General features: G+C 43.3%; 1 protein-coding gene across 1 annotated transcript; it reads left to right on the top strand.

The window, feature by feature from the left end:
- The first annotated feature begins 5,909 nt into the window (after positions 1 to 5,909).
- On the top strand, positions 5,910 to 24,868 carry LOC306926833 (thiamine transporter 2-like). The gene is made up of 7 exons (XM_079506294.1): positions 5,910 to 5,973; positions 7,940 to 8,023; positions 11,753 to 11,991; positions 14,684 to 15,449; positions 22,304 to 22,496; positions 23,161 to 23,302; positions 23,750 to 24,868. The coding sequence occupies exons 2-7, from the start codon at positions 7,960 to 7,962 to the stop codon at positions 23,903 to 23,905; spliced, it is 1,560 nt and encodes a 519-aa protein (XP_079362420.1). The 5' UTR covers positions 5,910 to 5,973; positions 7,940 to 7,959; the 3' UTR covers positions 23,906 to 24,868.
- Positions 24,869 to 25,202: the final 334 nt, after the last annotated feature.

Raw genomic sequence — 25,202 nt, 5'->3', positions numbered from 1 at the left:
TGTGTGTGGTGTGTGTGTGTACCACGGAATGTGATGAGTTGATTGGCTGAGCACGGAATGTGATTATGTGTGATTATTATTATTATTTTTACACTTTCACGAGTTGGTGGCTGAGATTGTCAATCTGTCATTCATGGTCTCCTGAACCTGTAGTATGTCATATGGAGACAGGACTGATGTCTGAGCTGTGCAATGAATCAAGAGCTCCATCTAGTGGTAGATGTTAATAATATATCCAACAACAGGGGTAGGTAACCTTAGGCATGGGTGCCAACATTGGCACAGGGGAGGGTGGTCACTGGCTGGCACACAGGGGAGGGTGGTCACTGGCTGGCACACAGGGGAGGGTGGTCACTGGCTGGCACACAGGGGAGGGTGGTCACTGGCTGGCACACAGGGGAGGGCGGTCACTGGCTGGCACACAGGGGAGGGTGGTCACTGGCTGGCACACAGGGGAGGGTGGTCACTGGCTGGCACATTGGCACAGGGGAGGGTGGTCACTGGCTGGCACACAGGGGAGGGTGGTCACTGGCTGGCACACAGGGGAGGGTGGTCACTGGCTGGCACACAGGGGAGGGCGGTCACTGGCTGGCACACAGGGGAGGGTGGTCACTGGCTGGCACACAGGGGAGGGTGGTCACTGGCTGGCACATTGGCACAGGGGAGGGTGGTCACTGGCTGGCACATTGGCACAGGGGAGGGTGGTCACTGGCTGGCACATTGGCACAGGGGAGGGTGGTCACTGGCACACTGGCATAAGTGTGAGACAGATAAGTGTTTTCTTTAAAATATATATATTCCAAAATGTCAGCTGTAGCGCTTTTGGCTCAAGGGCTTTCTGAGAAACTGTGTGTGTGTGTGTGTGTGTGTGTGTGTGTGTGTGTGTGTGTGTGTGTGTGTGTGTGTGTGTGTGTGTGTGTGTGTGTGTGTGTGTGTGTGTGTGTCCTTTAGTTCTGTGTGCCCCTCAGATTCAGTGTTGGTTGTCAGTAGATCAATATAAGATGGATCGTTATTTGTTAGTCATTTTTAACAAACTTACCATTACATTAAAGGACAACTTTGTTCCAACCAATGTTCATGTTTTAGGTTGTTATTAGAGACAGTAAAAAATGAGCGTGAATTTCGTTTCATTTGCAGCTTTCTTTCGTTTTAGCGATTTTAGCTATTTTTGACAGGGGCATTCGAACATGGGGCTAAATATGTATTTTTGTACAACATTTACGGCGATTTCTTTGTTATTATTTACTATAGTAGCCTACTACTAGACCCCAGGAAATTGCATCTGGCCACACAAGATCACGGGATGTGAAGTGGGGTACTATAGGAGATGCCATAGACTTTGTCACCTCCCCTTGACATTCAATAGATCCCGTGATCTTTTGTGGCCAGATTACATTTTATGGGGTCTAGTAGGACTATAGTAAAGAATAAAAAAAAATACATATTTAGCCCCATGTTCCCCCTGTGCCCCCGCCCCCCTGTCAAAAATAGCTAAAATCGCCAAAACGAAAGAAAGCAGCAAATGAAACAATGTACGCTCATCTTTTAGTTGGTTCGGGAAACAGAGAACCACACCTGTCACGATTTACTCCTATGATCTTCTTCCTTCTTCTGTCTCTCTCTGTGTCTCTTTTGATCTCTCTCTCTCTGATTTCCAACTGTCCTGGGGATTGTGATTTCTTTTTGTTATATTTTTACATTTCTTCTGTGTCAGCAACAATTAGAGTTTGAGTCTGACCTAATGCTTCTTATATAACTCATTGCACTTCTGAAGGCTATACTAGCTGACTAGATTCTCCTGTTATAAATTGGCCACCTGCAGCGCCACAACTTTCATTCTGTCTATAAACAACTCATTACAGATCTTGATGAAGTGGTTTTCTGCCTAGTGAACTGCAACCGTCAAGACTACGTGCAGTGAATACTTTTTTTTACTTTTGCCACAGCTGCACGGAATATACAGTATCCAGAAGTGGTGAATATCCTAGTGTCCGTTAAATAACAGCTTACAGATTGGCTACTCTCAGTGAAGAGATTTGGTATAGAGGGGGAAAAGTGAAGGGGCTGCATCAGGGTTCCCCAATAGGCGGCCCGCGGGCCATTTGCGGCCCGCAGAGCGCCCCCTTGTGGCCCCTGGAAGAATTTCGGGGGGAAAAAAAGTTTTGTTTTGTTTTGGGGGGGTGTCCCAGATATAAATGGCATTAAATGGGGGTCAGTAGCCTATGCATGTCAAACTGGGCACCCCCTCAAGGACCACTGGTGGTCCCCGGACCACTGGTTGAGAACAATTTTTAATTAACGAATGAAAAAATAAAAAACCCAATTTTTCGCGTGGCCCCCAGCCTGGTTCCCTAGTCAAAATATGGCCCTTGAGGAAAATTAATTGGGGAACCCTGGGCTATATAGACCATTGGTTCTCAATGTGGGATTGTGGGTCCTTGAGGGAGTTCCAGGGGGTCCCCAGATAAATGGATATAGTTACAGACCTTTGTGGGTCTGTAACTCTGAGTGTACAAATGGAGCCAAATGGACCCTAACAGTATAGCCTGGTAAACCACTACCCCTTGAAGCATGATGTCAGTCCGCTGCGCCCCCAGGTTGGCAGAGGAAGTGTAGCGCCCAGGATTACATTAGATAATTGACACTGGGTGAAAAAATGGGTTACAAAATTGTGGGATAAAACATTTAGAAAAAAAACACAAAAAAACAGGCACCCTGGTTCCATTTGTACACTCTCAGAGTAAAAATAACATTGATTTTACAATATAAGTTAGGGTCCCAGAGATATAAACGTCCATGGAATTAAAATGATTCAATGTGGATTCAATGTGGATCTCAGACAGTCACATGGCGTAAAATACACCATGTCTATTTGTTCGAACACTATGACGTAAAATTCTCCATTCATTGTCAATGGGAATTTAATGTTTGTGTAGGACGTGTGTGAACATACACTAAAAGCTGGCTATAGGAGGGACTAGCGCCCCTCAAAACACAATCACACTTGTGAGGGGCACTCTTATCATCATACATCATCACATTCCGTGCTCAGCCGATCGAATCATCACAAATGTGGTACACACAGAAACACCAAGCTTGGCATAGGAGGGGCCAGCGCCCCTCAAAAGCAAAAAAAGGTTACGTGAAATAAATGATGACATTATTATCTTCAAACACACAGCAAGTCATTGTTGTCATATGAAAACACAAGCATTAACGTGGGAACAAAACGTCTTATCAGCCTGGCGAAGCTTGATTTGAAAGCGTGCCTGCCAGCTGACCACTGAGTGGACGCTTATCTAAGGCTCACCAACACAACACTTTGTTTCAAAGTCAAACTCCATGGCTGCTGCTGCATGACTTGCCAGTATAGGAGAGGTACATTATCCCATTTTGATTCTAAATCAGATCAGATTCTAAAAATGTCTTCTACATCCTGACAGTTTTCTGAAAAAGCTATGTTTGTCAGTCGTTCTTCGATTTTTCAAAAATAGCAGACCTACAAGCTCGTAGCGCGCCACTCGGTGGCGCGCTATGAGCTTGTAGATCTGCTATTTTTCAATAGCTAAAGCATAACATAATGCTAACACCAAAAGGGGTTCCCGCCCAAAATGGGTTATGCACGAACAGAGACATTGTGGGAAGGTGGATTTGGTCTGCGATGAAGTGAAAATGAATGCCCGAGTAGTGCACGTGGTCTAGTTTGAACACTCATCCCGTCACAGATCATACGGTATACAGTTTACAGTAGTGTAAACTGGGGGCGGCGGTGGCTCAGGAGGTAGAGCAGGTCGTCCAATGATCCATGGGTTGGTGGTTCGAATCCCGGCTCCTCATGTCTACATGTCGGAGTGTCCTTGGGCAAGACACTGAACCCTATACATTGCCTCCAGTGGTTGCCACCATTAAATGGTAAATGGTGCATTTATATAGCGCCTTTATCCAAGGCGCTTTACATAGATTGTGCATTACATTCACCCATTCACACACACATTCATACACCGATTGCGGCGGAAGCCATGCAAGGTACCAACCAGCACATCGGGAGCAATTTGGGGTTCAGTGTCTTGCCCAAGGACACTTCGACATGTAGCCAGGAGGAGCCGGGATTCGAACCGCCGACCCATGGATCATTGGACGACCTGCTCTACCTCTTGAGCCACAGTCGCCCCACCATTGGTGTGTGGATGAATGAATGGACCATTGTAAGCACTTTGAGTAGGCTCGTATAGTGCATAGAAAAGTGCTATAAAAATGCAATCCATTATGTACTAGCTATATCACCATTTTGGTGATACAGTTTCATTCTGAATTATTCTAAATTGTAGAATCAATGAAAGGCATAATAATACCCAGGTCAATTGAAATGTTACAGCATCTTATGCCTGTGAACATTGCATTAGCTTAGTTGCTCTTAATAACAAAGTGGGATATGATGAGAGATGTATGCCTCGTCAAAGATGTTACAGATTGTTCTGCCTTTCCTGGCCTACAGCGACAACCACTTTCAGCTACTGGAACCAAGGACTATTTGACACAAGGCTTCCCCAATTAATATACAGTAATTTATAACAGACAGTTCAGTCAGGACAACTCACGCATAGATACGAGTTTGCTGATAAAGGAGCAGATATGTTTCTACAGTTCACCGCTACATTTATCCCTTTCAATAAAACAAAACGACTGTGTGTGTGCGTGTGCGTGCGTGCGTGTGCGTGCGTGCGTGCCGAGACTTTGGTCTGTAGTAACATATAATCCCCCAAAGGTAAAGCAGATCTGGACAGGTGGAGCTGGGAAGGTCATGCTTGAATAAAGCAGCAAATCTCTTGTGCCACACGGAGGGAGCAGTAGTGGAGAACAGCCTGACAGCCACAGCTACTACTGGGCTTGAGTAAGACATATACATTATTGACATGGCTCTTGTGTGGTTTACTCATTAAGTGCATGCTATAATATTTAGTGTTCCAATCAGATCAAACAGATTAACCACTTCACCACTTTTAATCTTCATATAATTGGTCCTCACTAATGTTCATGATAAAGCCCCCCCCGCCCACCTCGACTACCAATTCCATTTCCCATCTCTATATTTGTCTTAAATGTAACGCCAGCACCGCTACTCCAAAGCCCCCTGCAGGTACACTTAATAAACTATATTTGGGGGGGGGGGGGGGCAGCTCTCGAGTCCAAAACGTTTGGGCTCCCCTGACTTACCCTATTCTTGAGGTGCGTTGCAACCGTAGTGGAAGATTAAATTGTACTGTGGAGCTATCAAATGTATTAATTAGACAGGTTATGAGTTAGTGGTTTGTGTTGTACTGTTGCGTTGTATTAATGGTGTATTCTTTTACGATGATGTTGATTGAGACCCCAGGAAGAGAAGCTGCTGTAAGTGTACAGTAAGCTAATGGGGATCTAATGAATAAATCAAAATCATGTATGATCATATAAGAGTATAATAGAGTTAAAGCTATAGAGGCAAGAACATAAAGCTGCTGTAACTGTACAGTAAGCTAATGGGGATCTAATGAATAAATCAAAATCATGTATGATCATATAAGAGTATAATAGAGTTAAAGAACATAATTAATATTTCATGATAGAAATCCAAGCATTAATAATCAATCCACAGTACTTTACTCAACAATTTACAGATAGATTTTTAGATAGAGAGAGAGATAGAGAGAGAGATAGATAGATAGAGAGAGAGATAGATAGAGAGATAGATAGTGTCACGTCACACATTGTGTGGCCTTCTAAAAACGTACTCTTTTGCACCTCCTAGAGGCGATTGCTGTAACAGAGCCAGTAATTAGTGTCTAGTAATTTCAGATGTGTCAGCTCAGCTCAATTGTTTCCAGCACACCTGAAACCCTAATTTGTTTGTAGGCTCATGCAGTTTGTTCATGTGAGACACAGAGGCAGAGCTCCTCTTCCCTTTTTCTTCTGTTGTGCCTTGGAAAGCCTTTGCTTGTGAGTTTTCAGTGTTTAATTCTACAATTGCATTTCTGTGTTTTGTACAAGTGTGCATTTAAATAATAATGTAATTCATGTGTTTTTGAGTTTAAAATACATTTCATGATGCTGTAAAAATACTAAGCTAAGCTGAATCTAGCTTTTGTCATTATGCTAGACTACAGTAGCTTTTTGTCAACATGCACAGAGGTTATTGTATGCTGTAATTGATTATACTTTGTAAGTATGTTTTCTGACCAAGACATTGTTATGTTTATTTCAGTTTTACAAAATTAACGATTATTGGATGATGAGAAGAGGACAGTAAAGTTTGGAATGCTACCCTGGTTTTCGACTCTGATTCCATGATCATGTTCGCTATCTGTAAAGGGATGTAGAAGGGACACGCCTCTATCTGAGAGAGAGAGAGAGAGAGCGAGAGCGAGAGCGAGAGACATACATAGAGACATACATAGAGAGAGAGAGAGAGACATAGACATACATAGAGAGAGACATAGACATACATAGAGAGAGAGAGAGAGAGACATAGACATACATAGAGAGAGAGAGAGAGAGAGAGAGAGACATACATAGAGAGAGAGAGAGAGACATACATAGAGAGAGAGAGAGACATACATAGAGAGAGAGACATAGAGATAGATAGATAGATTTCCAGATAGATTTCCAGATAGATAGATTTCCAGATAGATAGATTTCCAGATAGATTTCCAGATAGATTTCCAGATAGATTTCCAGATAGATTTCCAGATAGATAGATAGATTTCCAGATAGATAGATAGATAGATAGATAGATTTCCAGATAGATAGATAGATAGATATACGGGCTAAAAAGAAAGACAAATATATTATGAACAAGCATTACAAAGAATTTAAAAGGTGTCACTATATTCCACGTAGACCCATACAAAACTAAAAGCTAGAAAGCCAATAGTCCAGTTCATAAGCCTAGCGGCTGGCCGTGGAGTTAAAGAGACTGATTGCTGTTGGTACAAAAGTTAATCGTTTGTTCTTACACGTCACAGAACGAAACCGGTTCTTGAATGGTTTGTTCTTACACGTCACAGAACGAAACAGGTTCTTGGATGGTTTGTTCTTACACGTCACAGAACGAAACAGGTTCTTGAATGGTTTGTTCTTACACGTCACAGAACGAAACAGGTTCTTGCGACCGCTTTTCTGGTGCCAAGATTTTGTGGAGAGGATGACTCACATTGTCCATTATGGCCCGCATCGTATTTTGTGTGCATCTCTCCACAACAGACTTGACAGGCCTCTCCCCCAGTACTGAGCCAGCCTTATTACAAAATCACCTGGCATTTACAAACTGATTACAATGACTGACCAAGTGTCACTATAGTCAAGATCAATTATACCACAGGTCGTTTCGAGGAAGCAATCTGATTGGTTGAAACAGCCTTCTAGCCGTGGGTTAAACCAGCACCATTCACCACCTAATCAAAACAAAGAATTCAGCTGCTCTGTTCTCCCAGAGCGCTAGCAAACTCGGTGGCTAGGCTAGCTTGTTTCTTGGGACATTTGTGGTCGTAGTGACTACATCTGTCATTAAAAAAATATATTCTTTCAGCGATTTTCTTAGTTTTAAGGGTAACTGTTGTATAATTGCAATATTACACTCGAGGGTGTGGGTTAACGTGATTATTGCCACTTCAGTGATTCTTGCGGAACTCGACTTCGTCTCGTTCCTCACCGCATCCCTGTCGTGGCAATAATCACGTTAACCCACACCCTCTCGTGTAATATTGCTTAATTTAACTATGATTATTGCTGGAAAACTAGTATAATAACAAGACCAACGCTTCTTTAAACATTGACTTGTGAAAGTGTAAAGGACATCAGGCCAGAGTGTCCAGCTGTAGTCACTAGATAGGATATGAACACAGGGGAAGCAGAACATGGAATGACTAATGTATGGATTTCATTTTTCCCTCCTGCCGACCTTCAGAATGAGAATAAAGCCACCAAATGTCTGACACTTTTAAAGCGGACCGCTCTGTTGACTCTCGCTCAGTCACGAGTCAGGACGAAGGTGAGGACGCAAATTCTAATTGGCCGTAATGAGATGATGTATATCATGTATGTATGATGATAAGAGCGCCCCTCACTTCACACAGGTGTGATTTTTGAGGGGCACTAGCCCCTCCAATATACAGCTTTTGTCCCCACGAAATGTCTGCAACACAAACATTAAATGCCATTGAATGACAAGGAAGGGAAAATGCACGTCATCTTGTCCCCACACGTCTCATATCCATGCCATCGGCAATGAAACGAGAAATTAGGTCAAATGTCCGCCAAATATGATGTAAATTTGTGGCAACAGGCATTCTGATTGGCCAGTATGAGATGTATGATCTCATACTACATGATGTATGATCTCATACTGCATGATGTATGATCTCATACTACATGATGTATGATCTCATACTGCATGATGAAAAGATGTACGATGATAAGAGCGCCCCTCACTTCACATGGGTGTGATCTTTTAATTACAGACGAGTCTCTCTCTCTCTCTCTCTCTCTCTCTCTCTCTCTCTCTCTCTCTCTCTCTCTCTCTCTCTCTCTCTCTCTCTCTCTCTCTCTCTCTCTCTCTCTCTCTCTCTCTCTCTCTCTCTCTCTCTCTCTCTCTCTCTCTCTCTCTCTCTCTCTCTCTCTCTCTCTCTCTCTCTCTCTCTCTCTACCATGCCAATAAAATAATCCTGCGCTACCCTGACTGTTGAATGAGTTTAATCTCAAATCGACAAACGTGAATGAATGTGTTTAAGAGCTACAATCTATACTGCTCCTGCAGGCTAAATGGAATGATAGAACTCAAAAGAGTGTTCATTTTAATACCACTGAGATAATTATTCTCTTGTACTGCACTTAACCCATTCTGGGCAGGAAGGGAACCCCGTTTGGTGTTTTCAGCATTATGTTATACTTTAGCTATTTTTGAAAAATCTTGAAAATGTGGTGCAAATCTTTGAATATATACTCTTTCAGAGCGAACGTTTTTTTTTTAACTGAAATCGTTGCTTCTGAAGGGGTCCCAGCTGGAACAACATATTTCCGGATGGTGGTCGGTGGCCAATTACAGCTACATATAGTTTCTGGGGTCCTTGACATGAAATATTGAGCACCAGTGATATAGAAACATGTACTGTAGGTATTTCAGAAAACTGTCAGGATTTAGAAGACAGGTCTATATGGGTTAAGACAGGTCTAGACAGGTCTATATGGATTAAGACAGGTCTATAGAGCGTCGCAGTCCCGCCTCCTACCCTGGCCCAGGAAATGAAACCCAATGCATTATTCTCATAGACATTTCGTAAAGTATTTATTTAAAGACGGTTACGCCGCGGACAAAGCCAACTCGAGTCGTGACAACTCATGACAACACAAACAATATTTTGGACCAAACAAATAATTACAAAGAAGAAAAACAACAAAAAAAGTGTTGTAACCTGCCGTTCTTTTCTTCTTTCTAATTATTTGTTTGGTCCAAAATATTGTTTGTGTTGTCATGAGTTGTCACGACTCGAGTTGGCTTTGTCCGCGGCGTAACCGTCTTTAAATAAATACTTTACGAAATGTCTATGAGAATAATGCATTGGGTTTCATTTCCTGGGCCAGGGTAGGAGGCGGGACCGCGACGCTCTATATGGGTTAAGAGGTGGAGGAAACATCCATACTGTATAAAGGTCCTTGCAGACTGAAACGGTGGAAAAACGCTGCTAAAAATCTGAAAAACACCTATAAATGTAAAAAATCACACCCGTGTGAACTGAGTGGTGTAAGGTCTTATATAGACTGATCAGCTGTGGTCTGACGTAATGAAATCACACCCGTGTGAACTGGGTGACCATAGCAACCGTGCTAATTTTTTGGTCTGAACAGACAGACAGACACGTAAACTAACAAAGCCAGTCGTAGGAGTGGTTTACACCACTCAAAAACAAATAAAGAAAAACCAAAACAGGCAAAAAAAAAAGAAGGCATATATACGACAAAAGGATATATACTGTAAGTATACTGTAAAGACAGAAAAGGTGATGATATTTATTACAACGCAGTAGTACCCTGGGGGCTCGACACCTCATATTTCATCTTAATGTTTTTATTTTTTCCTTTTTTTCATCCACCATCTCACATTTCTCTCTGTCTCACACCAGCCAGGTATAAACGTAAGTAAGTAAGTACATTTTATTTATATAGCACTTCTCACAGAGAAAACTCACAAAGTGCTTTACATACTGTGACGACCCTCTCCTACCCTGCCTAACATGGCCACTGCTAGGGCTGATTGGCAGGGTGGAGTTGGATCGTCAGTGAGATTGGACCACACCTGAGTCTGGTGTGTCCCACGCCTATATAAGTGTCAATCGGCCTTCACTCCTGAGTCTTTTCTCCTCTCTACTGGTTTGTTTGTTTGTGTGCCTTGGTTTACACCTTACAACATTCCCACTGCACATACACTCGCACACATGCATTGCTTACACACTGATGATCATTCATATTTACTGACATCTTATACTTGTGATTTAGTTAGTTAACCTTTTAAATACATATATTTGTATACACTTTTAACTGTGCCTGTGTCTCCCTTTTGTTGCAATCATGAGTCAGATTGTAACAATACAGAGAACAAAAGCAGAAATAAAACAAGGTACAGTAGTTCATACAAAACAGGAAGAGGTAACGTCACAGGAGAGAGAAACAACAATGGCAGAGCAGGTGACGCCACAGAGAGGTAACGTCACAGGAGAGAAACAACAATGGCAGAGCAGGTGACGCCACATTCACAGGAGAGAGAAACAACAATGGCAGAGCAGGTGACGCCACATTCACAGGAGAGAGAAACAACAATGGCAGAGCAGGTGACGCCACATTCACAGTCAGTCTGACCTTGGCCATATCTATAGGCCCTCCAGTATCGCAGCAGCAGATTAAACTGCTTAAAGGGGCATTCCACTCATTTTCAACATTTTACTATGTCATTAATATACCTTAGAGCTGTTGTGTGGAAATAATAAAAAAAGTCCCCCCAGTCTGTGTTTCCTAGAACTAGAGGTCTGAACAAAATCATTAACATGGTGAATCACATCTTGATGTCATCAAGATGTGTTTCACCATGTTAATGCTTTTTTTCATAATTACAGTTCTAAGAAACACAGAATGGGGGGACTTTTTTATTATTTCCACACAACAGCTCTAAGGTATATTAATGACATAGTAAAATGTTGAAAATGGGTGGTTTTCCCCTTTAACCCATTTAGGCCTGACGTCGAAATTTAAAAAATGTCAAAACAGGAAGAGGTAACGTCACAGGAGAGAGAAACAACAATGGCAGAGCAGGTGACGCCACATTCACAGGAGAGAGAAACAACAATGGCAGAGTAGGTGACGCCACATTCACAGGAGAGAGAAACAACAATGGCAGAGCAGGTGACGCCACATTCACAGGAGAGAGAAACAACAATGGCAGAGTAGGTGACGCCACATTCACAGGAGAGAGAAACAACAATGGCAGAGCAGGTGACGCCACATTCACAGGAGAGAGAAACAACAATGGCAGAGTAGGTGACGCCACATTCACAGGAGAGAGAAACAACAATGGCAGAGCAGGTGACGCCACATTCACAGGAGAGAGAAACAACAATGGCAGAGCAGGTGACGCCACATTCACAGTCAGTCCGACCTTGGCCATATCTATAGGCCCTCCTGTATCGCAGCAGCAGATTAAACTGCTTAAATTAGACTTGACTCTCCTCAGATGCAGAGAGACCTCTCTGGGGAGCGACCAGAGACGCGATGGCTTTCTCCTGGAGCTGCTGGAGGTGTAGCTGCAGTGGGCCCCGTCGCGCAGCAGGCTGCTGTGAGGCCCACTGCAGCGGATGGGTGGGCCCCACGGTGCTGCTCTGTGTCTATGGTTTCTGCTCCTTGCTGAGGCCCGTTGACCCCTTCTTGACGGAGCTTCTCACGGGGCCTCTTAAGAACCTCACCACTCATCAGGTACAGTGTTGATGAAGCTCCGTGGTTGATAGGTTGAGCCACTTTGATGTGCTTCTTGCTTTAAAACCATATGAACCAGCTATAGCGTCAATATTATGGTTTGAACATTCAATAAAAATGGAAGATCTACAAGCTCACTATGCAACAAAACGTGTTGAGTGAAAACAGGAGTGGGCAATCCATGGGATAAAGTGTATATATATATATATTTAAAAATAAATAAAATAAAAGAGTATAATTAATCATTAAATTACAGTACATGTTTGCATGGATGGTCTATATAAGTTTATGACGAATTATTATATTTTATAAATTAAGGCATTGGGTTTCTTACAGTTACATTTGCATTACTTTGCCTGCGGAATGCATAAAACATGAAGTTAAATGGCCACTATATTCTAATTTACACACAGTAATTTGTCATATGAAGAGTAGATGAGTATTTATGTTAAAAAGTTAATATTTATGGGGCGCCCCCGGTGGATCACTGATTAAGAGCACATACCACATAAATAAGGCTATATATATACTGTAGTGTGGGCCCAGGTTTGATTCCTAGTTTCCAACCCTAGGCTACATACACACTACTGCATGTTACTCCTACACTCTGTTCACTGGTTCTATTGAAATACATTAAATGCCAAAGATACATCTAAATCAAAGGTTTCTATTGGTAAGTGTACATATTTGAGCTATAGTAGTCCTGCATCTTCTATTCTCAACCCTATATGTGACCAGATTTGACTGAGACTGCCATCGCGCAAATTCCAGCTTTTCACAATTTTTTCCCCAAAATGAGTTAATAGCACAGGCAGACATACTAGAGCATGTCTGAAATAAGTGTCAGAGCTGAAATCGACATGTGAATATGAAATATATGCCCAAATGTAGCTAGGTGTAATGTTAGAGACCACATAAGTGAACCTTTCAAGCCTGTTTTCTCAACTTGCTGTTTTCTGCAAGACATTACTCTATAAGCCATATCTCCAAAACTGGTGGGTCAAACTGAACAACCAATATGTCAATTTGAAGCTATGATTCCCTGCTTTCATATGACGTGAAAAAAACAAATTCAAAAAAATCCAATGGCAGTCCCTCAGTCAAATTTAGTCATATGTTCCCTCAGGCTGAGGTCGGGGTTAGGTTTAGGGCTGAGGGAACATGCAGTATGCTAGGGTTGATTATACAACAGGTCATTTCGAGGAAGCAATCTGATTGGTGGAAACAGCCTTCTAGCCGTGCTTCAAACCTTAGTTTTAAGGGTAACTGGTGTATAATTGCAATATTATACTCGAGGTTTAACGTCATTAATGCACTTCTGCGTTGCTTTCGGGCAAGTTCCTGCAGTATCGCAGGCCTGCATTACTGACGCTAAACCACCCCCTTGAGTGTAATATTGCTTAAAGGGGCATTCCACTCATTTTCAACATTTTACTATGTCATTAATATACCTTAGAGCTGTTGTGTGGAAATAATAAAAAAGTCCCCCCCATTCTGTGTTTCCTAGAACTGCAATTATGAAAAAAATCATTAACATGGTGAAACACATCTTGATGACATCATCAAGATGTGTTTCACCATGTTAATGATTTTTTCAGACCTCTAGTTCTAGGAAACACAGAATGGGGGGGACTTTTTTATTATTTCCACACAACAGCTCTAAGGTATATTAATGACATAGTAAAATGTTGAAAATGAGTGGAATGCCCCTTTAAGTGTACATGCTCCAATTTCTCCCTCAGACGTGACCAAACAAACCACACAACTGTCAAACGATAAGTCAAATCGACCAACATTTAAGGGCACGTGATGGTATTGAGTGGCCAGCGTTAAGTAAACTCTTGGCGAGTCTTGGCTGAGGAGATCAATCACACCGCTTGCTGCAGATGGATGGGGAGCCTCGACGCCGCTGGCGTCTCTGGGGACAGACTGTGTGGACGAGGCTCTCCTAAAGTACATCTTCGGGAATGATGACAGTGTTGCTTGTTTGTACAGGTGCACTCAATGTGCACCTGGCTGTCACATGTAACAAGTGGTGGTTACAACCACTTGTTCACCATACAAAATGATATGTTCAACTCACATGTTCCCGTATACATGTTGATGATGGGCCGTGTGCAACTCAGTTGTAAGAGCAGAGACTATAAACACTGCCCGCTTGTCTTTATTTTCCAGTGGCACCATCCATTACAATACAATAAATCTCTGTAAAATAATAACGGCACTCACAACACTTTCATTCATATATATAATTCATACACAAATATATATGTATATATATAGTATGCTGCAGAACGGACAGAACAAAGTACGTGTTTCGCCGTCAAGCCTTCATCAGCGCTGTGTGCTGCGGGCAACGGAAAAGTGACGAAGTGGTCCTTTATTTTGTTGTGGGAATATGGTTGTTTGTGGACTACATGTTGTGGATTTAGAAATATGGCCATATAGGGTTTGTGTGTGTAGAGTCTACACACATAAAACCATATCCCCAAGTAGTATTTGTGCTGTGCTTATAAATGTGTGTTATGCCCCAAATAACACGCGATTGTCTTGGCTACTGTTAAATGCTTGAATTTCCTCTCAGGGATCAATAAAGTGGAATCTAATCTAATCATTAAATGGGTCTACAGTATATTATATGTCTTACATTATTGCCCACAAACCACCCCATCCGTATTTCTGTCCCACGCAGGTCACAACAGAGGTTTTCCCCATTTGGACCTACTCTAATGTCATCATGCTGATTCCAGTGTTCCTGGTGACGGACTTCCTCAGGTACAAGCCGGTCATCGTCCTCCAGGCGCTCTGTTACATCGCAGCATTTCTACTACTGCTGTTTGGCTCGGGGGTCCGCACGGCTCAGTGTGCCATCTTCATCTACAGCACCGGCTCGGCGGCCGACATGGGCTACTTCTCGTACATCTACAGCGTGATTCCGCCCCGGCACTACCAGAGAGCCACCAGTTACGTCCGGGGGGCCGTGCTGTTCGGGTACGCGGCCGGCGCCATGCTGGCTCAAATGCTGGTGTCCTGGGGCGGAGTGTCCCTCTCCTTCCTGACCGTCATCACTCTCGTCTCCCTCTGCGCGGCGTTGCTGACCTCCTTTTTCCTGCCCATGCCGGCGACACACGTGCTGTGTCCCGCACGCAAACACGGAAGTGCAGTTGAGGAAACTGGGAGCAGCGGCTCCTCGTCGCGGAGCCACGACTCGTTCGACTGGACGGGGAAGTGTAGGTCGACGGTCCGGTACGTCGGGAGGGTTCTGAAGAGGCTGCTGTGGGACTGTAGAGACTGCTACTCCACCGCCGCCATGGTGTTCGTCTGCCTGTGGCAGGCTGCAGGGAGGTGTGGCTTCTACCAGGTCACCAACTACGTCCAGGTCCTCTGGGAGTACACACAGCCTCACGTGAACTTCACGGCCTACAATGGAGGCGTGGACGCCATCGCAACGCTGTCAGGTATAAAACCTGCATGGCCACAAGTTTACTGTGCTGGTTATTTCAGAATGCACACTTTACTGATGGTTTCAATTCTGTGATTTATTTTCTTTCTATTTTTGAGGACCGCTAGCCCCTCCTATATACATCTTTTGTCCCCACAAAATGTCCGCAACACAAACATTAAATGCCATTGACAATGAAAGGAAGATTTACGTCATCTTGTCCCCACACGTCTCATATTTACCATCGACAATGAAAGGAGAAATTAGGTCAAATATGACGTAAAATGTCCGCAACACAAACATTAAATGCCATTGACAATTATGGATTGTAGTGCAGATACATTCATCTGTGTGTGTGAAGAGGATCAGAGAAGGAGATCAGACGGAGAATCAGAGCGGCAGGGGCAGTATTGCAGACGCTGTACCGCACTGTTGTGACGAAAAGAGAGTTGAGCCAGAAGGCTCTCTGTGTACCGAGCAATCTTCGTTCCTACTCTCACCTATATGGTCATGAAGTGTGGGTCATGACCGAAAGAATAAGGTCGCGAATACAAGCGGCCAAAATGAGTTTTCTCCGACGGGTGGCTGGCATCTCCCTTAGAGATAGGGTGAGAAGTTCAGACACACGAGAGAGACTCGGAGTAGAGCCACTGTTCCTTCGCCTGGAAATGAGCCAGCTTAGGTGGTTCAGGCATCTGGTTAGGATGCCTCTCGGGCGTCTCCCTAAGGAGGTCCTCGAGGCACGTCCCACTGGGAGGAGACCCCGGGGCAGACCAAGGTGCAGATGGAGGGATTACATCGACTCACTGGCCTTGGAACGTCTCGGGATCCCCCAGGAGGAAGTCACTAATGTTGCTCTGGAGAGGGAAGTCTGGAGCTCTCTGGTGGAGCTGTTGCCCCCGTGCGTGCGTGCGTGTGTGTGTATTTTGTTTTGGTGTTGTTTGGTAAGGAACACACCGAGGAATAACTCATGATGCATGTCCTCGTACAGTATATAGTTATCATTCCATATAGTCTCATGGTTTTACATGGCTGCAACTGGTTGTCCAAAAGAAATGTTTGTAAAATCAATGTAAAGTCATAAACGGCAGAGAAACACTGCTACGGCCTGTCACCCTTCCAGAATCAACAATAGCTAGAAATCGGAGAAACGGGCATCTTCCCAAATCTCACAATCTAATTTTATGGGTGCTTCACACCTTGTGTTAGAGACACCCCATTCTACTATCAGTATTTCACAGGCCCCAATGCACAGAAGACAATAAGAACGGCATTAATTAGACTGTCTAATTGCCTCCACTCGTCCCCAGATGGTTATAGCCAGCTGCCGCCATCTCGCCAGTGCACTTTTATTGATTGTAGTGCAGATACATTCCTGTATTCCCCGGAAACCAAAGGCAATTACTTTGTGTAAATCACATCCAGCTGTATGTCTTTCACTTGTAAATGCTTCCGCCAGACATGCAATCAAGCTGCATAGGGCCCACGTCTGTGATATTTCCCCAAAGAATGGTGTTGTGTCCCTCTGTATGCCAGACTCACAAAGCACCCCCTGGGGGACCACCAGTTTGGAATAGAAGCTGGGAAAAATATGAATATAGATAACCAAATTGATTTAGTGTGGGGAGCTACAGCATAATTTACTATTTTAATTCTCAGCATTTAGAAACTTTGGTCCCAGAGGTTCAAAACCACAAGTCACAAGTAGTTCATTCAGTGTTCAGATGAAACAAAATTGCACATTTGCATGATAAATATGTTATACTGCTAGACTACGTGTGAATTCCATGTCTGTCCGTCCATCCATCCATCTTCAACCGCTTATCCGTAGTCGGGTTGCAGGGGCAACAGCTCAACCAGAGAGCTCCAGACTTCCATCTCCAGAGCAACATTAGTGACTTCCTCCTGGGGCATTCCAAGGCCAGTGTGGCGATGTAAACCCTCCATCTGGTCCTTGGTCTGGCCCAGGGTCTCCTCCCAGTGGGACGTGCACCGGGGACCTCCCTAGGGAGATGCTCGAGAGGTATCCTAACCAGGTGCCCGAACCACAATTTCATGTACACAGTTCAAATTTATAATAGGTATAATTACTGAAAGACACATCAATTTGTAAAGAATTCTCATTCCCATGTGAAACCCAGGAGTGCTGTCATCCAAAGTTTGTATAGGTTTTAATTCCACAAATTTGGTTTTAATTATGCCATTCTTCTCCGTCCATCCATTCTTCCTGTCCTACATGGAAAATATGAAGAAAGAAAGAAAGAAAGAAAGAAAGAAATAAAGAAATAAAAGAGTACGCAAAAACACTGAAAGAAATAACACAGAGGGCTCCATTTTCGTCACCGCTAAACCCCTTATCCCTAAACTTCTTTGCCTTTTTTACTATTTTGCAAAACATTTTTGAATAGTTGAAATGGCCAGTCTACAAGCTCACAACGTGTCAATGTAGATTGGCTAGTTGAACTATTCAAAAATGTTTTTCAAAATAGTAAAAAAGGCAAAGAAGTTTAGGGATAAGGGGTTTAGCAGTGACGGAAATGGAGCCCAGAGACTCTATGGCTCTCACAACGCTGGCCAGCTCATACAAAACACATTACGGAAAGTAGAATGCAACTCTATTTGCATTTCGTTGAGCATTACATTATACAAATGAAAACCGCCATTGATCCAAAGCTATAAACCCATTCACCTGGCTCTGCCCCAATACGACTGCAGTTGACCCCTTTCTTTAACAGGCTAATGATCTCTCCTATACCATTCGTTTCTGTCCTGCTAATCAGACACAGGGGAAAGGATTAAATATACTCCACGTCCATGTAATGGTGTTCATCATCATACTGTGATGGATAAGAATTGATCGAGAATGTATGAAAAAAAAGAAAGAAAACCATCTAGGATTGAAGCAATTAAAGTCATGGTTTGTTTCAAGTAGATAAACAGCCATGTGTGAAGGTCCCTGTGGTTGTCGTATAGACACATTCACAGAGGGGTGCCCTGGGCGCGGCCATTACTGAAGTGTACCATTAAGCGCAGCAGCACTGATTAGCTACACCTGGCCTACGGAGCACCTGCTCCATGGATTACACCTCAGTAATGGCCGTGCCCAGGGCACCCCTCTGTGAATTCGTCTATAGACAAATTTGCGGCCATTACTGAGGTGTACCTTTAACTGATTAGCTGCATATGTTTCGGGAATCACTGCTAGAGCCGTAAAAATCCTCCCTTATCGGGGTCACTGGCATATGTTTTCAAATGGGGGGGGTCCGTGGCCTAATAAATGTTGATTTGGGGGTCCTTGACACGAAAAGGTTTGGGAACCACTGGTCTATAGACACAAGTTTCTTCTTTTATCCAACCCATATGCCAAGCACTATTATTACAGACATATAGACATTGTATACAATATGTATTCTTGGTCGTTAACATGAAGTAACTGGAATGAAAGAAGTTGGCCCTCTTGCAAAGGGCCCAATTTGTAAAAAAACTAAATTATAACTCTATATCTATCTTCATTAACACATTACGTTTAATTATCACACAGTGATTAAATCAGTGCTTAGGGCAGCAGTGGCTCAGGGGTAGAGTTACCGGTTGGCAACCGTGAGGTTCCCAGTTCGAACCCGGGCTCCCCCAGAGTTAGTGTCCAAGTGTCCTTGAGCAAGATGTGTGCAGGTTGGTGCCTTGCATGGTTTCCTCTGCCGTGTGTGTGTGTGTGTGCGTGCGTGCGTGCGTGCGTGCGTGAATGTAATGAACAATCTATGCAAAGTGCTTTGGATGATGGGACTATATAAATGCACCATTTACCATTTACCAATCTATTCTGAAGAAAACCTGGTGCAAGTCAGCCACTGTTTACAGTCCTGGCTGAAAAGACATCAATGGAGCATGGTCTACTCTAAGGCCTCTTTTAGACGGGGACGGTCTCCAGATAAAACGGCAAAGTCCCCTCATTTTTTATTGACCCTTTACACGAGAACGCACACTTTATGAAAACGCTTTAATGTCGCTAGGTGGCGGTAACGGGCTGCCAAATAGACCAGTCACCCACGTATAAGAAGAAGAACCAGGTAGCCCCCTCTTCACGCAACCCTATCGGGGTTTTGAATGATGCTTCCAGAACACAACGTGGTTGTGGCCGTCGCTCGCTGCCTGCTTTCTACTAACACATCGAGGTGACACACAGGCTGACAGGCAGCACAGAGCATGCAGGAAGAGCGCGCCACGGGATGGTTATATATTTTATAATACATTAGGCTACATAAACGCTGCTGCCGCCTTTCACAAGGCATTTTATTTACATCATGGTTTTACATTCACCATCGCTGATGAGCAGCGCTTTGTAGGCGAGGAGGGAGCTGGCTTGTTCATTGTAGGAACTCCATTATATCATATATGGCTCTGCATCATATACATATGCGTTGTGAGCCAACGTGAGCCATGATGTCATAGGTTTCGCAGATTCGCCGTTTTGCCTGTTTACACGGAGACTGGTAAACACAGCGTTCTCAAAGATTTCCACTCTGGAAGGTGGCTTCACTTTGTTGCGTTTTCACCTCCCCAAAACGCTGTTCTCATCTAACGCCAGGGCTCCACCGGACGCGTCGCGTCTCCGTCGCGTGCGTCAAAAAACGCACCGGTTCAATTTGAATGCACGCGTTAATGTCACGCAACGCGGGCAGTGGAGCCACCCTTCATTGATTAAAAAGGGAACATTCCCTGACGGTGACGGAGACGCAACGCTGACGTGCCCGGTGGAGCCCCGGCGTAAAGGGACCCCAGCAAACGATACTTTATTTTGCCGTTTCCTATGAACACCGTTCTCGTCTAAAGACCACCTACTGTAAGTCAAGTCTAAGTCTGTTTGGGATTTCAATAATGGTCTTGTCTGCAGTACAGTCCGTCAGTGCTCTCATCATCACACAATTATGAATAAAATAAGGCATAATGGGAACACAAATCAAGTGAGGGGTGCCTGGTAATGTTTGTTTAAGGTGCTGACATGTTGATGACGCCTGATCATGAATAACTTTATTGGACATTATGACAGTCAGAGATGTCGGCTTTCGATTTCGGCTTCCGGCTTCTTCTTCTTCTTCTTCCGGCTTTTCGATTTCGGCGATTAAGACCCCTGATCTGACATGTTGATGACCCCTGATCATGAATAACTTTATTGGACATTATGACAGTCAGAGATGTCAGGAGCCGATTTCGGCTTTCGATTTCGGCTTCCGGCTTCTTCTTCTTCTTCCGGCTTTTCGATTTCGGCTTCCGATTTCGGCTTTCGATTTCGGCGATTTCGACCCCTGATCTGACATGTTGATGACCCCTGATCATGAATAACTTTATTGGACATTATGACAGTCAGAGATGTCAGGAGCCGATTTCGGTAAACAGGAGGTCAAAAGCCAGGACTTTTGTTTAAAACCCCATACACACTGCTAAACTAACAGCCAAGTTTTCTTTGGAAAACATTTTCTCTTTTCAGTGACAGTACGATTAGTCACAGATGAAACCACAATGTAATGCTAATCTACGACATGTCATTCAACACGTGTTTTCAGTTGAAAATCTGTTATTCTCATTGAGCAACATGCATCGTCATCTGATGAAGAATAAATTAGGATTAAATATCTCACATTTAGTTTCAAGGACAGATTCTCTCCATACTGATATAGGGAGGAAGAGGTTTTTTTTGTATGTCAAGCTCCTACTACGCCACCTTATGGCCAAAATGTGCATACCATTTTTTCACAAAAGGTTGATATTATCTGCAGTATAGATTTGAGTCTGAATTATACAGCATTGTTGATATTTACTAAAACCCAATATAGGCTGTCTCATCCCCCTGGGAAGGAATCTTCATTCTCAAAATATGTGTGACAAAGAGCATTAATGAAAGCTGTTTGGCCACTTCTGCCTAGTGTTACTTTTTACTTGCCATAAAGCATCACCATAATCCTGAGTTATTATTCACACAAGCATGTGGTGCACCAGAAATATCTGATCTACAAGCTCACAACGCACTGCAGCGTTGTATTGTGCAAGTATGAATCACATGCACAATACATGTAGGCCTACTGTACATAATGTGTAGAATTTAAATTAATCACACTTATTTTGACCAAGATTTAATAGTAATACACTGTTCATTCTCTCAAAGATCTAGTGTATAGGCCTATTTATGACAAACAGAATGTCAGATGTCATTACACCCATCAGGAGTATACGTGCTGTTGCCCGTTACCTGTGGTGTCTTTCAGAAACGATCCAACAAAATGTATTATTGTTGTTTGACAGTAGGATTATTAACAATCAAGGGGTGAAATGCGTTTAACTTGAAAGTGAGGCCAATTATAAGCATTCTGCTAATATAATTAACACTGTAACTGCTCTATCACCTGTTATGTAATGTTTTTTTTTGTTTTAGTTTTTTTGTTCTAACTAAACTAATTAGGTGAACAAAGGGCACAAAAATGTAAGCCATCTTGAAGTTGAAGGTACCAAACACCTCTTCTAAAGTGGGAGATACTGCCTTCAGGGTACATGCTCCACATCTATGGAATATCTGTCAAAACAAGTTAAAGCTGGATATCCTTGTTTCACATGATATTTTTAAAATATTTGTAACTGACCTCACACTAGAAGAAGGCGTATGAACCTGCTTTTTGTAATATGTTTTTAAGATTCTAATTCTTTCTGTTTTCTGGTGTGTGTGTGTTTTTGTATTATATCCTTTTGTGTGTTTGTCATGTATGTAAAATCATTGCTGTAATTGTTCTTTGTTTGTATACAAGGCGCCATTGAAAAAGAGACCTTGGTCTCAATTGGATTCCCCTGAAATAAAGGTTTCAATCGTACATTTTCTTCCAGGAGCGGGAGCTTCCATCGCTGTAGGACACCTGCCTGTGAACTGGTCTGTTTGGGGGGAGTTGGTTCTGGGGGGTTTCACGGCCCTCATCGCAGGGTCTCTCTTCCTGATGGATCTGACCAATAACATCTGGCTCTGCTACGGCTGCTACGTCGTCTTCAAAACCCTTTACATGCAACTCATTACCATATGCACGTAAGGATACAAGGTTTCGTTTTGTTCCTTTGCATTATTTAGATGGAGAAGTGTACGGAGGGGCAGAGAGAGGGGAGTCATGTGGGGTATGGAGAGCGTTGGGTTCAAATTCGGGTCCTCGTTACTCACAAGGAGCAACATGGTCAGTGCACCGACTCCTTACAGCCTGATTTTTGAGTGGTGCAACCACTCCAAGGAACAGCAATGTCCCTATGTCCATCCCTATGTCTGTATGTCCCTATGTTTAGGGTACCAACAGGGGGCGCTGTTGCACCACTCACTTCAGACAGGTCTGATTTTTTTAACGTATAATGGCCGTTCATTATTGATTAAAGATGTATGAAAGTACTTTATGAGAGCATTTTGTTACATTTGAACACCATGTAAACCACAGCAACATTACACACATTAAGTTGCTTACTTAATGATCATTTACGGTGCTGTGTAGAATGTGCTAATCAGTCTGTGTAAAAAACAAACAAAAAAAAACATCTTAAATTATTCATTTATGTGCCCATTGCCAACAGATAATCCTTACTTTGCTATAAATCTGTCTTTGGGCTGGTTTCAAAGAGATGGCATAAGCCTATTCCATCTTACTTCAAATGGCTAGTGTAGGATGAGACTTAATCCGTGTCCTTGAAAACCGCCCTTTGTATTGCAGTTTTCAGATAGCCAAGAAGCTTAGCAGGGAGCGCTATGCGTTGGTGTTTGGTGTCAACAGCTTTGTGGGCACTGTCCTCCAGACTGTCCTCACTGCCATCGTCATCAACACCAAGTCACTGCAACTCACCATTATCTCACAGGTAAAGCTTCTGCGTGCGTGTGCGCGCTGTGTGTGTGTGTGTGTGTGCGCGCGTGTAGTTAAAAACTGAGATGAAACTATCATAGAAACCAATTATAATTAAAACCATTACAAGGCGCTGGTGTCCCCGAAGGGTGCTGAAAAAGGTCATGCTCTTCTCACAGCCCAGCCCATGCAGGTGTAGGGCTTTCTCCACACACACACACACACAGTCACACACACACACACACAGTCACACACGCACGCACAGTCACACACGCGCAAGCACGCACACATGCACGCACGCACACACTTTAAGTTAAAAATAAATATCTGTGATGACGTATTTATTGGTGTTGTGTATTTTCTTAAATAACTGTTTATACCCGTTCTGGGGATTGGACATTTGGATGGAGTTGGAGATAGAAGGAGCATTGTCTACAAAGCAAATCATCTCTTTTCTCTTCAGTTCTTCATCTATGCCTCCTACTTTGCTGCCATTGCCCTGGTGTTCCTGGTGAGAGGAATCTACACTGTGCTGCTCAGTGTTAAACATACACACGCAGACAGCCAGGCACAGACACCTGCTACTCAACTCCCAGGCCCAGAGGGCACACGTCTGTGAGGGGCGATTACACCAGCGGTTCCCTCTCCCCCCACATGTTGTCGGATCTACATACCCTTTTGGAAAAACAATGTAACCTTGAATTCATTTAGTTAACAGTTGGACTCCATAAAACGCGTTACCCGCTATTTCATCCAATATTCTACGCTGCCGAGATTGTTTTATTACATACGCTGAAGTATTTGCAGCTTTCAACGTAGAAAATCCGGCGAAAAATGGTCCGTCGGCATGTTTTGATCATCAGTACCAGCGGCCATTACAATGCGCTACAGGATCCGCCTCCATGAGGCATTGTAGTCCAAACAAACCCCCCGTCCACTTACATTGAGCTCAATTTCCCAGAAGCCCTAGCAGCCCAGATGATGCCTTGATTTCCGGTTTCTTCATCATAACGTTTTACGCGCGGTGGAACACTGGATTAAACAATTAGCGGCCGTCAAATTAATAAGAGTTTTCATTTAGTTGCACTGCATACTACTGTACAATATTATAATCCTTTTCTGTCTGAAAATGTAAAACATCAAAAGCTTCTCTCCCCATTGTTTGAAGATGGGGTGCCATAGTTTTGTACTTTTTCTGTTTTGTATGTGTCCATCATGTCGCACCCCCAGGTGTGGTTATAATATGCTAAATTGCAAATGTCTTCCCTGTATTTTTTTTTCTTCTTCCTGAAAGCTCAAAGCCTAAAAAGGCCCAATTGAAATACAGCCCCTCCCCTTATTATTATACAACAGCTGTATAGAGCGTCGCAGTCCCCCCCCTTTCATAACGACGCCAGGCCCAGGAAATGATTCCCAATGCATTTTTCCCATAGACATTTCAAAAATAAATTATTTAAAGACGGTTACGCCGCGGACAAAGCTCGAGTCGTGACAACTCATGACAAACAAACACAATATTTTGGACCAAACAAATAATTACAAAGAAGAAAAACAACAACAACCTGTTTTTTATTTCTAATTATTTGTTCGGCCCAAAAAATTGTGTTTGTTGTCATGATTTGTCACGACAAGAGTTGGCTTTGTCCGCGGCGTAAACGTCTTTAAATAAATACTTTCTGAAATGTCTGAGTGTGGCCACATAAAAAAACATAATTGTAACACTTTCTGTACACTTTTTTGGAGAAAATAAATGAGGGGGGGGGGGGGGGGGGGGGGGGGGTCATGGCACTCCGTCTTTAATCCATTTTGGGCGGGAACCCCTTTTAGCTCATAGTTCATAGCGCGGCACCAAGTGCACCAAGTTTCAGTTTTTAACTCAAATCTTTACTTCCGGGGGGGTCCCTGGAACAACATAT

This window comes from Electrona antarctica (assembly GCF_951216825.1).
Source record: "Electrona antarctica genome assembly, chromosome: 7".
Taxonomy (NCBI): Eukaryota; Metazoa; Chordata; class Actinopteri; order Myctophiformes; family Myctophidae; genus Electrona; species Electrona antarctica.
The sequence above is the reverse complement of the archived record's forward strand: the minus strand, read 5'-3'. Positions and strand labels throughout refer to the sequence as shown.

Coding starts and splice junctions, on each gene's coding strand:
- LOC306926833 (XM_079506294.1), top strand. CDS start 7,960: ATGTCTGACACTTTTAAAGCGGACCGCTCTGTTGACTCTCGCTCAGTC. Junction 22,497..23,160: donor CAACTCATTACCATATGCAC/GTAAGGATACAA, acceptor TTTGTATTGCAG/TTTTCAGATAGCCAAGAAGC. Junction 23,303..23,749: donor AACTCACCATTATCTCACAG/GTAAAGCTTCTG, acceptor TTTTCTCTTCAG/TTCTTCATCTATGCCTCCTA.